Source organism: Pan paniscus, chromosome 20 (genome assembly GCF_029289425.2).
Source record: "Pan paniscus chromosome 20, NHGRI_mPanPan1-v2.0_pri, whole genome shotgun sequence".
In the NCBI taxonomy this organism is placed as follows: Eukaryota; Metazoa; Chordata; class Mammalia; order Primates; family Hominidae; genus Pan; species Pan paniscus.
This window is the reverse complement of record NC_073269.2, coordinates 17,887,806-17,905,121: the sequence shown is the minus strand read 5'-3', so window position 1 is coordinate 17,905,121 and position 17,316 is coordinate 17,887,806. Positions and strand designations below refer to the sequence as shown.

At 51.7% G+C, this 17,316-nt stretch overlaps 1 protein-coding gene across 1 annotated transcript; it reads right to left on the bottom strand.

The window, feature by feature from the left end:
- Window positions 1–2,046: 2,046 nt before the first annotated feature.
- DAND5 (DAN domain BMP antagonist family member 5) lies at window positions 2,047–16,391 on the bottom strand. Its single transcript, XM_034945643.3, has 2 exons — window positions 7,465–16,391; window positions 2,047–4,065 (listed from the first exon to the last, which is right to left on the bottom strand). The coding sequence occupies exons 1-2, from the start codon at window positions 7,786–7,788 to the stop codon at window positions 3,820–3,822; spliced, it is 570 nt and encodes a 189-aa protein (XP_034801534.2). The 5' UTR covers window positions 7,789–16,391; the 3' UTR covers window positions 2,047–3,819.
- Between the last annotated feature and the right edge of the window lie 925 nt (window positions 16,392–17,316).

The following is a 17,316-nucleotide window of genomic DNA, read 5'->3' as shown; positions in this document are numbered from 1 at the left end:
GCTATAATCTCAGCATTTTGGGAGGCCAAGGCGTGAGGATCACTTGATGCCAGGAGTTTGGGACACGATAGGCAACATAGCAAGACTTTATCTCTACAAAAAACTTAAAAATTAGCTGGGTGTAGTGGCACATGTCTGAGGTTGCAGTGAACTATGATGGTGCCACTGAAACCATACTCCGGGATTCAGATTCCAAAAATCTAGATCCTATTGCTCAAAACTAGAATCCACCAGACCCAGAATCTAGCTCCAAGAATTTAGAATCCAAAGGCTACCTTACAAAATTGAGAGCTTTCTTTCTTTTTTTTTTTTTTTTTTGGAGACAAGGTCTGGCTCTATCACCCAGGCTGGAAAGCAGTGGCGCAACCTTGGCTCACTGCAACCTCTGCCTCCCAGGCTCAAGCCATTCTCCCACCTCAGCCTCCTGAGTAGCTGGGGTTCCAGGTACACACCACCATGCCCAGCTAATTTTTTTTTTTTTTTTTTGAGATGGAATCTTGCTTTGTCGCCCAGCCTGGAGTGCAGTGTCGCCATCTTGGCTCACTGCAACCTCCGCCTCCTGGGTTCAAGCGATTCTCCTGTCTCAGCCTCCCAAGTAGCTGGGATTACAGGCACGCGCCACCACGCCTGGCTAATTTTTATATTTTTAGTAGAGACGGGGTTTCGCCATGTTGGCCAGGCTGGTCTTGAACACCTGATCTCAGGTCATCCACCCGCCTCAGCCTCCCAAAGTACTGAGATTACAGGCATGAGTCACCACGCCCGGTGCCCAGCTAATTTTTAATATATTTTTGTGGAGACATAGTTCTGCCATTTTGGCCAGGCTGGTTGCGAACTTGTGAGCTCAATGAATCCACCTGCCTTGGCCTCCCAAAGTGCTGGGATTACAGGTGTGAGACTCCTCACCCAGCCAAAATCCAGATTCTTAAGCCGTCCTCAGAGCCCTCCAGATCACAGCCACGTAGCAGGAGTTGGCGAAGACAGAAACAAAGGGATAGCTGAGGAGCTCAGCAGTACTGCACATGGCCTCTCCCAAAGCTGATACCCCTCCCAACCTACCCCTGTGCATTTACACACACACACACACACACACACACCCCATCAGGTTGGGTGTGGTGGCTCATGCCTATAATCCCAGCACTTTGGAAGGCCAAACCAGAAGGATGGCTTGAGCCCAGGAGTTCGAGACCAGCCTGGGCAACACAGTGAGACCCTGTCTCTACAAAAACATAAACAAAATTAGCTGGGCGTGGTGTCATGAGCCTGTAGCCCCAGCTACTCGGGAGGCTGAGGAGGGAGGATCACTTGAGCCCAGGAGTTTGAGGCTGCAGGGATCGGGCCATGATCACTCCAGCCTGGGTGACAGGGCGAGACCCTGACTCAAATAAGAATAATAATTAATACTACTAATAAAAGAAAAAGACACACCATCATCCAAAGAGACACCCTCCTCCATATGTTCTTGTCCCAGCATGCAGATGCACGAACATCTGTGCACCCACAAAATCTCAGAGCTCTGCCCCCAGCCAGCCCACCAAACTCCTAGACCCACAGCCACCACGGAGACACACACAAACCTATGATTTCCAGCCCTGCACCCGGACACACTTTAAGAATTGTGGAGACTGGGATGGGTGTGCACACACACACACACATACATACACACACAGACATAGTTCCCTAAGAAGCTCCACGCCTGGCAGCCACGCAGCCCCTGGGAAGGGTACCCCAGGGATGGGGTTCACCGTGCAAACCCGTGCCCACCCCGGCCCTCCCCCGCCTGGCCGGCTGGCGGGCTTTAATACAGATGCCAAACTCATAATTGTAACTGAGGGTGACAGGGTCACCTTGAGCCCCAGATGCTCGTGTGGTGACAGATGGCGTTGGCAAACCTGATTAGCGGCCCCCGTGCCAGCGCCTGTGGCACCTGCATCCCCTGCCCCTCCCCCGCTCCCCCAGCACTCATTACCCACCCATTACTGGGCCTGGGGGGGCGGGGCAGGGGCCGGCTGGCACTGCCCGGGAGGGGACAGGGACTCTGGGGGCTCCCCGGCACCAAGGTTCCCAGCTGGCTCCCCTGGCTGGCAGGAGGTGGGCACAGCAGAGGGAGGGAAGGCAAATGCCTCATGCCCACCAGAGGGGGGCTTGCCCATGGTGCCAGGGCTGAGCTGCCCACTCGGACACTGCCTGGGGTTTGGCACAGAACTCTGGAGGGAACAGGGATGGGGCAGACCCCACAGAGCCCTTCATGACCCTCCCCTCCAGGGCCCTTCGAGCAAGGGGCCTTGGGAGCTGCCTGCCTGTCCCGTTCCCATCTCTCTGTGAGGCCTGCGAGGTCAGGGGTCTCAGGCTCCCACGCCCCACTGGCCCATCTGTTTCCTCGGGTCCCCTCCTGCTCCCCTCACCTGAGGCCTTCCTTCCTGAGGCAGGAAGAGGGCTGAGAAGGGCCCGGCCGGCTCCCCGCCCCACGCTCCGGGGGGCATTTGGAGGCAACACTGACAACGCCACATGTCCCTGCGTCTGTGCCAGACGGGCCCATCTGCCAGGGCCCTGGTTCCAGCCGCCCAAAGCCAGGCCGCCCTCGCCCGCTGAAGACCCTGAGCCCCAGCTGGGGAGGGAGCACTCAGATGCCCACACCCTGTCATGGGGCCACCCACTCCCAGGGAACCCCAGTTGGAGGAACAAACAGATGCACATATAGACAGCTGGACTCAGCCAACCTTTATGGTTTCTGTGGAATGCCACGCCAGGCGTGGGGCTCTGTGGAGACTCAGGTGGGGGGTCTGAGAGGGACACAGCAACCACTATCAAGGCAAGAGGCAGCTGGGAACACGAGGGTCCTGCCTCTGTCTCAAGGACCCCAGGATTTCCCCCAGCAGCTGTCTGCCTGCCTGCTTTGGTTTGGGTTTTTTTTTTTTTTCTTTTTTGGTGTCCCTAGGCCGAGGTCATCACTGTGTCTCTCGGTCTGGGTGGGGCCATCTACCCTCCCTGCAACTGGGAGTGTCTTTGACCTCATTCTATAAGAGACAGTTCAGCCTAATGATTAACAGTGGATTTGATCCCAGCACTTTGGGAGGCCGAGGTGGGCAGATCACCTGAGGCCAGGAGTTTGAGACCAGCCAGGCTAATATGGTGAAACTCTGTCTCTACTAAAAATACAAAAATTAGCTGGGCATGGTGGCAGGTGCCTGTAGTCCCAGCTACTCAGGAGGCTGAGGCAGGAGAACTGCTTGAGCCTGGGAAGTGGAAGTTACAGTGAGCCAAGATCGCGCCATTGCACTCCAGCCTGGGTGACAGAGAGAGACTCTGTCCTTAAAAAAATAATAATAATAAGGCCAAGGCAGACAGACCACGAGGTCAGGAGATAGAGACCATCCTGGCTAACACGGTGAAACCCTGTCTTTACTAAAAATACAAAAAATTAGCCGGGCGTGGTGGTGGGTGCCTGTAGTCCCAGCTACTCGGGAGGCTGAGACAGGAGAATGGTATAAACCCGGGAGGCGGAGCTTGCAGTGAGCTGAGATCGCGCCACTGCACTCCAGCCTGGGCGACAGAGCGAGACTTCATCTCAAAAAAAAAAAAAAAAAAAAGTGAGTTGTCAATCATTGTGTGCTGTGACTATCAGTGGTGCAGCTCCAGGAGGGGCACTGTGTCTACTGTCTGGGGAGCAGGGTGAGGACTCTGGGGACCTGTCTGCCTAACCCTGCATCCCTGGTCTCTTGACCCAGAGTACATCATCCAGGTCCACGTCTTTCTTGGTCCATCTCCCCTCATTTCTCCAAGGTGCGTGTCTCCGTGCACCCATCCACGATGCTCAGTTCATGCTTTTGGGCTGCAGTGACACCCCTCGATCAGCATGGTGGATATCTTCACCCGTCGACGGGAGGCTGAGCTGCCAGTGAGACACCACAGGACCACGGGTGCCCAACGCTTGCGAGCAGGCATACAGCTGTTGCACAGGACTAGTGGGGTGGGGTCCGAGCCAGGGATGTAGAGAGAGGAGCAATGACCAAAGCACAGATGATTTCGGAGGCGTATGGCTGAGCAGCCGGGCCGGGAGAACACCTGGGGCCGGAGGCATGGAGACGGTCAGGGTGGCGGAGTTTGGGGCCAGAGTGGCGAGGATAATCACCTGTCCACTTCCACCCCACCTTGACAGGCATGGATGCTGCAGCCAGGCTGCCTGGGTTCAAATCCTGACTCTGCTGTCTCTTGGCTGAGACATGGGGCAAATTACTTAGCCTCTCTGAGCTTCTGTTTCCTCACCTGGAAAATCATTGAAATTCAACAAGGGCCGGGCGCGGTGGCTCACGCCTGTAATCCCAGCAGTTTGGGAGGCCAAGGCGGGCGGATCACAAGGTCAGCAGATCAAGACCATCCTGGCTAACATGGTGAAACCCCGTCTCTACTAAAAATACAAAAAATGAGCCGGGCGTGGTGGTGGGCGCCTGTAGTCCCAGCTACTCGGGAGACTGAGGCAGAAGAATGGTGTGAACCCAGGAGGCGGAGCTTGTAGTGAGCGGAGATAGCGCCACTGCACTCCAGCCTGGGGACAGAGCGAGACTCCGTCTCAAAAAAAAAAAAAAAAAAAGAAAAGAAATTCAACAAAGACAGCCAGGTGTGGTGGCTCAAGCCTGTAATCCCAGGATTTTGGGAGGCTGAGGTGGGCGGATCACTTCAGGCCAAGAGTTTGAGACCAGCTTGGCCAATATGGCGAAACCCCGTCTCTACTGAAAATACAAAACTTAGCCGGGCACGGGCGCCTACACCTGTAATCCCAGTTACATGGGAGGCTGAGGTGGAAGAATTGCTTGAACCTGGGAGGTGAAGGTTGCAGCAAGTTGAGATCATGATTGCACTCTAGCCTGGGTAACAGAGCGAGACTCTGTCTCCGAAATAAATAAACAAATAAATTAATTAAATGAGAAAAAGAAGAAATCACTTTAGGCCTTTCAACAAAGAGGACTAATTCAGGGAATTGGTTACCTCGGAGTTAAAAGCCAAGGGCGGGATGTGGTGGCTTGAGACCAGCCTAGGCAATATAGTAAGACCCTGTCTCTACAAAGAAATTAAAAAAAAAAAATTAGCTGAGCTAGCCAGGCACGGTGGCTCACGCCTATAATCCCAGCACTTTGGGAGGCCGACGCAGGCAGATCACGAAGTCAGGAGATCGAGACCATCCTGGCTAATATGGTGAAACCCCATCTCTACTAAAAATACAAAAAAATTAGCCAGGCGTGGTGGTGGGCGCCTGTGGTCCCAACTACTTGGGAGGCTGAGGCAGGAGAGTGGCGTGAACCCAGGAGGCGGAGCTTGCAGTGAGCCGAGATCGCGCCACTGCACTCCAGCCTGGGCAACAGAGCAAGACTCCGTCTCAAAAAAATATATATATATATTAGCTGGGATAATGCTGTGCGTCTGTAGGCCTAGCTACTCAGAAGGCTGAGGCAGGAGGATTGCTTGATCCTAGGAATTCAAATCTGCAGTGAGCTATGATCGCACCACTGTACTCCAGCCTGGGTGACAGAGTAAGACCCTGTCTCTAACAAAAAACATGAAAAGGCCGGGTGTGGTGGCTCACGCCTGTAATCCTGGCACTTTGGGAGGCTGAGGTGGGTGGATCATTTGAGGTCAGGAATTCAAGACCATCCTGGCCAACACAGTGAAACCCCGCCTCTACTAAAAATACAGAAATTAGCTGAGCATGGTGGCAGGCGCCCGTGGTCCCAGCTACTCGGGAGGCTGAGGCAGGAGAATTGCTTGAACCCGGGAGATGGAGGTGCAGTGAGCCGAGATTGCACCACTGTACTCCAGCCTAGGCGACAGAGTAAGACTCTGTCTCAAAAAACAAAAACATGAAAAGAAAAGTAAAGAAGGCCGGGTGCAGTGGCTCATGCCTGTAATCTCAGCACTTGGGGAGGCCGAGGCAGGTGGATCATGAGGTCAGGAGTTTGAGACCAGCCTGACCAACATGGTGAAAGCCCGTCTCTACTAAAAATACAAAAATTAGCTGGGCATGGTGGCGTGTGCTTGTAAAACCAGCTACTCGGAAGGCTAAGGCAGGAGAATCGCTTGAACCCGGGAGGCGGAGGTTGCAGTGAGCTGAGATCGCGCCATTGCACTGCAGCCTGGGCAGCAGAGCGAGACTCCATCTCAAAAATAAAATAAAATAAAATAAAATAAAGAATAAGAAAAGAAAAGTAAAGAAAAGCTAAGCAGGATATGATGATAAGATGGCCTGATCATGGTACCAGTAGGAAGCCAACTAGCACCCTAGGGGTAAGGGACAGCAATATCACAGGAGCCCGGAAGCATCCAACAGAAAGCCCTTAGCCCACTGCCTGGCACAAAGTAGGTGCTCAATGCATGTTAGTTCCTCCTATGATCCCCTCCAAGTGGATCTATCATCTCTCCCCCAAATCCTGGTCCTTCTCTGCTTAAATCCTGAGCCATCTTCCTCATAAGAGACTTCTCATTGGCCTGGCGCAGTGGCTCACGCCTGTAATCCCAGCACTTGGGGGGCCGAGGCAGGCAGGTCACCTGAGGTCAGGAGTTCGAGACCAGCCTGGCCAACATGGCCAAACCACGTCTCTACAAAAAGTACAAAATTTAGCCGGACATGGTAGTGCACATCTGTAATCTCAATTACTTGGGAGGCTGAGGCACGAGAATCACTTGAGCCCAGGAAGTGGAGGTTGCAGTGAGCCGAGATTGTACTGCTGCCCTCTAGTCTGGGTGACAGAGTGAGACTGTCTCAAAAAAAGAAAGAGAGAGAGAGAAAAGAAAGAAGGAAAGAAAGAAAGAAGGAAAGAAAGAAAGAAAGAAAGAAAGAAAGAAAGAAAGAAAGAAAGAGAAAGAAAGAAAAGAAAAGAAAGAAAGTTGGTATATCAAGCAAGAGACAGGGGCTCACACCTAGAACTCAGGAGGCTGAGGTGGGAGGATTGCTTGAGGCCAGAAGCTCAAGACTAGCTTGGGCAACATAGTGAGACTCCCGTGTCTAAAAAAAACAGAAAGAAAGTTGGTGTCTGAGGAAAAGGAGGCTGATGTGTAGAAGCAAAGTAACTGAGGGGGAGAGTGGGAGGAGGTGAAATCAGGGAGGTAACAGGATCAGAGAGTACAGAAATTTGTGGGCTGTGAGGAGGACTTGGGCTTTTGTTCTGAGTAAAGTGGGAGCCATGCAAGGTTCTAGGGGGAGGGGGAACCAGATCTGACTCTGGTGTTCACAGGCACCCTCTGGCTGCTGAGTGGAAAAATAGACTGGGGGGTGGAGAGGGGCATGATAGTGGAATCAAGGAGACCAGGATAGAGGAGGCTTGGGTCGCATTTTACAAGGGAGGAAACTGAGGCACAGAGACATTCAGGTGGAGGATACAGGACTTGAACCCAAATCTTTCTTGGGCCACAGCCTGTGCCTTCTGCCAATGGTGAGACCCAGCCCTCTCCTCCCCACACCCACCCACTCACCTGAACGAAGGGCACAGCCTTACACATCCCCTGGATCACTTCCTGAGGGTTCAGCGGCAGAGTCACAGCAGCCACCTCATCTTGCCCACGCTGCAGCCTGCCCATCCCCAGCTGCCTGGCTTTCTGCAGGCCCAAGAAGGCCTTCCAGCTCCCAAGGGCAGGAGCTGGCACCAGTGAGGGCAGGGCCCCTGGGCCCAGAGCCCAGGTCTGATTGGCTGCAGCCCAGGACTGAGGTCGAGGAGACTGGGGTTCAGGCCTCCCTGAGCCTGTAGGCAGGGCCCCGCTAAGCAGGCACAGAAGAGTGGATAGCCGGCCAAGGAGCATCTGCTTGTCCGTGCGTCTGTCTGCCTGTCTGTCTGTCCAGGACTGGGCTCAAGGTCACTAGCAGTCAACCCTGCTGTCTGGTGAGTGGCATCTGAGCCTTCTGAACCTGCTTTTAATCTCTTGGCCCCTCCTGGATAGCCTGGGAGGCATTTCTGTAGACCCACAGCGGGGGAGGAGAGTAAATTCAGACCAGCTGGGTTCCCACACCTCCTCCCAACTTGCTGAGAGACATGGGGGCTGGTCCTGCTGTGTGCGAGCTGTGGGGACCAGGAAAGACAGGTCTGGGGCCAGGGGCCGAGACACACAATGTCTGAAGACCCTGGGCAGCTGCATTTCCAGTCCTGGGACCCCGATTCTCCAATTAGCAAAAGCACACTTTGGGTGAGGCTCAGTGGCTCACACCTGTAATCCCAGCACTTTGGGAGGCCGAGACGGGAGGATCACCTGACGTCAGGAATTCAAGACCAGCCTGGTCAACATGGTGAGACCTCGTCTCTACTTTAAAAATACAAAAATTGGCTGGGCACGGTGGCTCACGCCTGTAATCCCAGCACTTTGGGAGGCTGAGGTGGGCAGATCACGAGGTCCGGAGATCGAGACCATCCTGGCTAACATGGTGAAACCCCATCTCTACTAAACATACAAAAAATTAGCCGGGCGTGGTGGTGGGCGCCTGTAGTCCCAGCTACTCAGGAGGCTGAGGCAGGAGAATGGCCTGAACCCAGAAGGCAGAGCTTGCAGTGAGCGGAGATCACGCCACTGCACTCCAACCTGGGCAATAGACCGAGACTCCGTCTCAAAAAAAAAAAAAAAAAAAAATTGCCAGTTGAGGTGGCTCACGCCTGTAATCCCAGCACTTTGGGAGGCCGAAGCGGGCAGATCACGAGGTCAGGAGTTTGAGACCAGCCTGACCAACACGGTGAAACCCCGTCTCTACTAAAAATACAAAAAAAATTAGCTGAACGTGGTGGTGGGCGCCTGTAATCCCAGCTACTCAGGAGGCTGAGGCAGGAGAATCGCTTGAACCCAGGAGGCGGAGCTTGCAGTGAGCCGAGATCGCGCCACTGCACTCCAGCCTGGACGACAAGAGTGAGACTCTGTCTCAAAAAAAATTAAAAAATAAATAAAATAAAAATACAAAAATTATGGCCAGGTGCGGTGGCTCACACCTGTAATCCTAGCACTTTGGGAGGCTCAGGCGGGCAGATCACCTGAGGTCAGGAGTTCAAGACCAGCCTGGCCAACATAAGTGAAACCCCGTCTCTACTAAAAATACAAAAAGTAGCCAGGCGTGGTGTCACATGCCTGTAATCCCAGCTACTCGGGAGGCTGAGGCAGGAGAATCGCTTGAACCCGGGAGGCGGAGGTTGTAGTGAGCCGAGATCGCGCCACTGCACTCCAGACTGGGCAACAGAGTGAGACTCTGTCTCAAAAAAAATTAAAAACTAGCATACCTTGCAGCCAGGTTTCTTGGGTTCGGCCTAGGCATTGCAATTTCCTGGCTGTGCAACCTTGAGTAAATCCCTTAACCATCCTGGTCCCTACCTTCTTCTTCTGTAATATGAAGATAAAACAGTCCCTATCTCATTGGGTTATTCTGAGGACTCAAGGAGGTAATTTATGTAAGGAGCTTAAAACAGAGGTTCCTACACAGTAACACCATGAATCAGCTCTGAGTAACATTATTGTTGCTGGGTTTTTGTGTTCTTTTTTTTTTTTTAAGACAGAGTCTCACTGTGTCTCGTCTCACTGCAACCTCCGCCTCCTGGGGTCAAGTGATTCTCCTGCCTCAGCCCCCCAAGTAGCTGGGATTACAGATGTGAACAACTATGCCCAGCTAATGTTTGTATTTGTAGTAGAGACTATGTTGGCCAGGCTGGTCTCGAACTCCTGACTTCAAGCGATCCGCCCACCTCAGCCTCCCAAAGTGCTGGGATTACAGGCATGAGCCACCATGCCCTGCCAGTTCTTTTTATTTTATTATTTTTTTATTTGACACAGGGTCTCACTATGTTGCCCAGGCTGGTCTTGAAAAGCAGGTCTCAAAATGCTGGGAATATAGGCACAGGAGGCTATCTTGCCTGACTTGTTTTTCTCTTTTTATTTTTATTTTTTTGAGACAGTCTCCCCTGTCACCCCCAGGCTGGAGTGCAGTGGTGTGATCTCAGCTTATTGCAACCTCCGCCTTCTGGGTTCAAGCAATTCTCCTGCCTCAGCCTCCCGAGTAGTTGGGACTACAGGCCCCTGCCACCATGCCTGGCTAATTTTTTTTTTTTTTTTTTTTGTATTTTAGTAGAAATGGGGTTTCCCCATGTTGCCCAGGGTAGTCTTGAACTCCTGAGGTCAGGCAATCTGCCCGTCTTGGCCTCCCAAAGTGCTGGAGTTACAGGTGTAAGCCACCGCACCTGGCTTTTTTTTTTTTTTTTTTAACAGGGTCTTGTTCTGTCACCCAGGTTGGCATGCAGTCCCACAATTGCATCTCACTGCAGCCTCAACCTCCCAGACTCAAGGAATCCTCCTGCTTCAAACCCACCGAATAGCTGAGACTACAGGTACACAACACCATGCCTGGCTGATTTTTTTTTTTTTTTTTTTTTTTTTTTTTTGAGACAGAGACTCGCTCTGTCGCTCAGGCTGGAGTGCAGTGGAGCGATCTTGGCTCACTGCAAGCTCCGCCTCCCGGGTTCACACCATTCTCCTGCCTCAGCCTCCCGAGTAGCTGGGACTACAGGCGCCCACCACCACACCCGGCTAATTTTTTGTATTTTTAGTAGAGATGGGGTTTCACCGTGTTAGCCAGGATGGTCTTGATCTCCTGACCTCATGATCTGCCCGCCTCAGCCTCCCAAAGTGCTGGGATTACAGGCGTGAGCCACCGCGCCCGGCCTGGCTGATTTTTAAATTTTCACAGAGACGGGGTCTTACCATGTTACCAGGTTTGTCTCAAACTGCTGGCTTCAAGTGATCCTCCTGCCTCAGCCTCCCAAAGTGCTGGGATTAAAGGCACATGCCACCTTGCCCAGCTGTTTTTTTTTTTTCCTTTAACACTCAGTATAGGCCAGACTTAATCCTGAGCCCTGGTGATACAGGAGGACAAGACAGAAAATGCCATGGATTTTACACTGTGCAGAAAACAGACAATAAAAGATAATTAAGGGGCCGCACGCAGTGGCTCATGCCTGTAATCCGAGCACTTTGGGAGGCCGAGGAGGGCAGATAACTTGAGGCCTGGACAATATAGCGAAACCCCATCTCTACTAAAAAATACAAAAATTAGCCGGGCAAGGCCGGGCGCGGTGGCTCACACCTGTAATCCCAGCACTTTGGGAGGCTGAGGCAGGTGGATCACCTGAGGTCAGGAGTTCGAGACCAGTCTGACCAACATGGAGAAACCCCGTCCGTACTAAAAATACAAAATTAGCCAGGCATGGTGGCACATGCCTATAATCCCAGCTCCTCGGGAGGCTGAGGCAGGAGAATCGCTTGAACCCGGGAGGCGGAGGTTGCGATGAGCCGAGATCACACCATTGAACTCCAACCTGGACAAGAGTAAAACTGCGTCTCAAAAAAAAAAAATTAGCCGGGCGTGGTGCCATGAACCTGTAACCCCAGCTACCTCTGGAGGCTGAGGCAGAAGAATTGCTTGAACTCGGGAGGCGAAGGTTGCAGTGAGCCAGATCACACCACTGCACTCCAGCCTGAGTGACAGAGAGAGACCTTCTAAAAAATATTAATAATAATAATAATAAAGATCATTTCACAGTCTTGATTAAGAAGCTGCTAAAATGGGATGTTCCTTAGAGGCGTCAGGGCGGGGGCTTCTGTCTCCAGGGTGGTCAGGGAAGGCCTCCCCGAGTAGGTGGCATTTTTACAGACACCTGAGATGGCGCTGGAGGCGGTGGGAACAGCTTGGTGTGGGGGTGGAGGTTGGGAGTGTTAGAAGCAGACAAAGAGGGTGAGAGTCGTATCCCAGGCTTTGGGGCCCCGGAGGTGTCTGGGGGGTCCTGGCTGGATCCTGGCACCTCTATCTCGCACCCAGGTGAGGAGCTTGGAGGCCGGGGGGCCGTGGGAAGAGACCAGGCCAGCCTTTCCCGCGCCCTCCCCTCCACGGAGCTGCGAGTGCGATGCGGCGTGCTCGCCCTCTGGCGGCGGCTCCCGGGACTGTGCGGCGGCCGCGCCCAGGACACCCGCCTCCCAGAGGCCAAGCCTGGAGGGGCGGGCGTGCTTCCCACCCAGCTCTGCTACATCCCAGCTCCTGACTGTCCCCCAACCTGCCCTTCTGCTGTCCTCTAGACCCAGTTAAAGGCAGCTCTGTCCTGCCAGGTGCTAAGGCTCCAAACTTTGGAGAGCACCTTTGACCGATCTCTTTCTCTAACACCCATCCCCGCCCCCAATCTTATATGACAGTAACTCCGGTCAGCTCCAGAATCTACCCAGAATCCGCCCGCTTCTCACCCACTCCTTGTCCCCCTACCTGGATCAGTGTAGTCGCTTCCTTCCAGGTCTCCCAGTTCCCGCCCTGGCCACCGGCCCCCCACAGCCTATTCCCCCCACAGCGGCCAGAGGGCGCCTGTGAGCACCTGAGTCAAGACTGGTCCCTGTGATGAGAACCTTCCATGGCTCTCATCTCCCTCAGAAAAAAGCCTCAGGAGGAGGCCCACAGTGTGATAGTAATTACTAGAAACAATCTGGTAATTTTATTCTATGCTACTTTATTTCATTAAGAATAAACACCTGAGGCCGGGCACAGTGGCTCACGCCTGTAATCCCAGCACTTTGGGAGGCCAAGGTGGGTGGATCACGAAGTCAGGAGAACGAGACCATCCTGGCTAACACGGTGAAACCCCGTCTCTACTAAAAAAAAAAAAAAAAAAAAAAAATTAGCCAGGTGTGGTGGTGGGCACCTGTAGTCCCAGCTACTTGGGAGGCTGAGGCAGAAGAATGGCGTGAACCAGGGAGGCAGAGCTTGCAGTGAGCTGAGATTGCACCACTGCACTCCAGCCTGGGTGACAGAGCGAGACTCCATCTCAAAAAACAAACAAACAAAAAAAAAAGGAATAAAAACCAGGCTGGTCACAGTGGCTCACGCCTGTAATCCTAGCACTGTAGGAGGCCAATGCAGGTGGATCACCAGGTCAAGAGTTCAAGACCAGCCTGGCCAACATGGTGAAACCCTGTCTCTACTAACAATACAAAAATTATCTGGGCATGGTGGCGTGTGCCTGTAATCCCAGTTACTCCGGAGGCTGAGGCAGGAGAATTGCTTCAACCTGGGAGGCAGAGGTTGCAGTGACTTGAGATTGCACCACTACACTCCAGCCTGGGTGACAGAGCAAGACTCTGTCTCAGCGGGGAAAAAAAGAATAAAAGCCTCAGCACTTCAGGAGGTGGAGGTGGGCAGATCACTTGAGGCCAGGAGTTTGAGACCAGCCTGGCCAACATGGCGAAATCTCATCTCTACTAAAAATACAAAAAAAAATTAGCTCGGCGTGGTGGTGCACACTCCTGATCTCAGGTGATCCACCCACCTTGGCCTCCCAAAGTGTTGGGGTTACAGGCGTGAGCCACTGTGCCCAGTCATACTCCCAGTTACTTGGGAAGCTAAGGCAAGAGAATCGATTGAACCTAGCAGAGGTTGCTGTGAGCCAAGATCGTGCCACTGCACTCCAGCCTGGATGACACAGTAAGATTCTGTCTCATAAAAAGAAGAAGAAAGAAGAAAGAAGAAGAAGGAGAAGAAGAAGAAGGAGAAGGAGAAGGAGAAGAAGAAGGAGAAGGAGAAGGAGAAGAAGAAGAAGAAATGCTGTACACCCATGTTCATAAGATCATTATTCACAATAGGCAAAAATTGGAGGCAGCTCAAATGTCCACGTACAGATAAATGGATAAACAAAATGTAGACCATTCTTTTTTTTTTTTTCTTTTGGAGACGGAGTCTTGCTCAGTTGCCCAGGCTGGAGTGCAGTGGTGCAATCTCGGCTCACTGCAAGCTCCGCCTCCCAGGTTCACGCCATTCTCCTGTCTCAGCCTCCCGAGTAGCTGGGACTACAGGTGCCTGCCACCACGCCCGGCTAATTTTTTGTATTTTTAGTGGAGACGGGGTTTCGCCATGTTAGCCAGGATGATCTTGATCTCCTGACCTCATGATCTGCCTGTCTCGGCCTCCCAAAGTGCTGGGATTACAGGCGTGAGCCACCGTGCCTGGCCGCTTTTTTTTTCTTTTTTTTCAAGACGAAGTCTCACTCTGTCACACAGGCTAGAGTGCAGTGGCGCTATCTTGGCTCACTGCAACCTCCACCTCCTGGGTTCAGGCGATTCTCCTGCCTCAGCCTCCTGAGTAGCTGGGATTACAGGCACGCACCACCACGCTCGGCTAATTTTTGTCTTTTTAGTAGAGACAGGGTTTCACCACAGGCTGTTCTCGAACTCCTGACCTTGTAATCCGCCTGCCTCGGCCTCCCAAAATGCTGGGATTACAGGCATGAGCCATCGTGCCCAGCCTAAAATGTGGTCCATTCTTTCAGCCTGACATCTGCAATTGGGAAAAAAAAAAAATGTGGTCCATTCATACAATGGAATAGCATTCAGCCTTAAAAAGGAAAAAAAAATTTTTTTTGAGACAGTCTCGCTCTGTCACCCAGTCTGGAGTGCAGTGACATACTCACAGCTCACTGCAGACTTTACCGCCCAGGCTCAATTGATCCTCCCACCTCAGCCTCCCAAGTAGGAGGGACTACAGGGATGCACCACCATAGCCAGCTAATTTTTGTATTTTTTGGAGAGACAGGGTTTCACAGTGTTGCCCAGGCTAGGAAAGAAATACTGACACGTTGGCCGGGCGCGGTGGCTCAAGCCTGTAATCCCAGCACTTTGGGAGGCCGAGGCGGGCGGATCATGAGGTCAGGAGATTGAGACCATCCTGGCTAATGCGGGGAAACCCCATCTCTACTAAAAATACAAAAAAAAAGAAAAAAAAGAAAAAAAGAAATTCGGACACGTGCTACAACATGGATGAAACTTTAGGATATGCCAAGCACGGTGGCTCACACCTGTAATCCCAGCACTTTGGGAGGCTGAGGTGGGCAGATCACTTGAGGTCAGGAGTTTGAGATCAGCCTGGCCAACATGGTGAAACCTCGAAAAATACAAAAATTAGCCAGGTGTGGTGGCGGGCGCCTGTAATCCCAGCTACTCGGGAGGCTGAGGCACAAGAATTGCTTGAACCGGGGAGGTGGGGGTTGCAGTGATCCAAGACAGTGCCACTGCACTCCAGCCTGGGCGATAGAGAGAGAATGTCGAAAGAAAGAGAAAGGAAGGAAGGAAAGAAAGAAAGGAAGGAAGGAAGGAGAGAAGAGAAGAGAAGGAAAGAAAGAAAGAGAAAGAAAGAAAGAAAGAAAGAAAGAAAGAAAGAAAGAAAGAAAGAAAGAAAGAAAGAAAGAAGGAAAGAAAGAAAGAAATTTTAGGATTTTAGGATATTATACTAATTAAAATCAGCCAGCCCCAGGTGCAGTGGTTTACACCTGTAGTCCCAGCTACTCAGGTGGCTGAGGCATGAGAATTGCTTGAGCCTGGGAGGCAGAGGTTGCAGTGAGCCGAGATCATGCCACTGCACTCCAGCCTGGGCAACAGAGTAAGTACTCTGTCTCAAAAAAAAAAAAAAAAGGCCAGGTGTGGTGGCTCACGCCTGTAATCCCAGCACTTTGGGAGGCCAAGGCAGGAGGATCACGAGGTCAGGAGATCGAGACCAACCTGGCTAACATGGTGAAACCCCGTCTCTACTAAAAATACAAAAAATTAGCCGGGCGTGGTGGCGGGCGCCTGTAGTCCCAGCTACTCGGGAGGCTGAGGCAGAAGAATGGCGTGAACCCCAGAGGCGGAGCTTGCAGTGAGTGGAGATCGCACCACTGCACTCCAGCCTGGGCAACAGAGCTAAACTCCATCTCAAAAAAAACAAAACAAAAAAAAACAAAAAAAAATGTGGCCAGTCATGGTGGCTCACACCTGTAATCCTAGCACTTTGGGAGGTTGAAGTGGGCAGATCACTTAAGGTCAGGAGTTTGAGACCAGCCTTACCAACGTGGTGAAACCCCGTCTCTAGTAAAATATGAAAATCAGCCAGGCTTGGTGGCTTGCGCCTGTGGTCCCAGCTACTTAGGAGGCAGAGGCTCGAAAATCCCTTGAATCTGGGAGGCAGAGGTTGCAGTGAGCCAAGATTGCATCACTGTACTCTCACCTGGGAGACAGAGTGAGACTCTGACTCAAAACAAAACAAAACACAAATTCGTTTTATTTATTTTGTATATTTTACAATATAAAATATATTATACATTATAAGCAATAACTCCCACTCCTCCACCCCCAACCCCTGGAACTCCTAATCTACTTTCTGTCTCTATGAATTTGACTACTCTAATTACCTCATATAAGTGGAATCATACAATATTTGTCCTTTTGTGACTGGCTTCTTTCACTTAGCCTAATGTCCTCAAGGTTCATCCATGTCGCAGCACGTGACAGAATTATTTATTTATTTATTTATTTTGAGACAGAGTCTCGATCTGTTGCCCAGGCTGGAGAGCAGTGGTGTAATCTCAGCTCACTGCAACCTCCACCTCCCGGGTTCAAGCGATTCTCCTGCCTTAGCCTCTCGAGTAGTTGGGATTACAGGTGTGCACCACCACACCCAGCCAATTTTTGTATTTTTAGTAAAGACGGGGTTTCACCATGTTGGCCAGGCTGGTCTCGAACTCCTGACCTCAGTGATGCCTGCCTCAGCCTCCCAAAGTGCTGGGATTACAGGTGTGAACCACCGCGTTCAGCCACATTTACATTAAAAAAATAATAAATGCTAGTGGGCTTTTTGTTTGTTTGTTTGTTTGTTTAGACAGAGTCTCACTCTGTCACCCTGGGTAGAGTGCAATGGCACGATCTCAGCTCATTGCAACCTCCACCTCCCAGGTTCAAGCGATTCTCCTGCCTCAGCCTCCTGAGTAGTTGGGATTACAGGCGCCCACCACCACGCCCAGGTAATTTTTGTATTTTTAGTAGAGACAAGGTTTTGCCATGTTGGTCAGGCTGGTCTCCAACTCCTGACCTCAAGTGATCCGCCCGCTTCAGCCTCCCAAAGTACTGGGATTACAGGCGTGAGCCACCAAGCCCAGCCTAATAAATGCTAGTTTAAACGTATAAAAGTAAAGTTAAAAATATAATTTTTACGCAGCCATAAAAAATTATGAGTTCATGTCCTTTGTAGGGACATGGATGAAACTGGAAACCATCATTCTCAGCAAACTATTGCAAGGACAAAAAACCAAACACCGCATGTTCTCACTCATAGGTGAGAAGTGAACAATGAGACCACATGGACACAGGAAAGGGAACATCACACACCGGGGACTGTTGTGGGGGGGGGGAGGGGGGAGGGATAGCATTAGGAGATATACCTAATGCTAAATGACGAGTTAATGGGTGCAGCACACCAACATGGCACATGTATACATATGTAACAAACCTGCATGTTGTGCACAT

Bases quoted from the DNA above. Each gene is read 5' to 3' on its own strand.
- DAND5 (XM_034945643.3), bottom strand. From the start codon at position 7,788: ATGCTCCTTGGCCGGCTATCCACTCTTCTGTGCCTGCTTAGCGGGGCC. The intron at 4,066-7,464 runs GTGAGTGGGTGG...CTCCGGCCCCAG, and splicing joins AGGCTGTGCCCTTCGTTCAG to GTGTTCTCCCGGCCCGGCTG.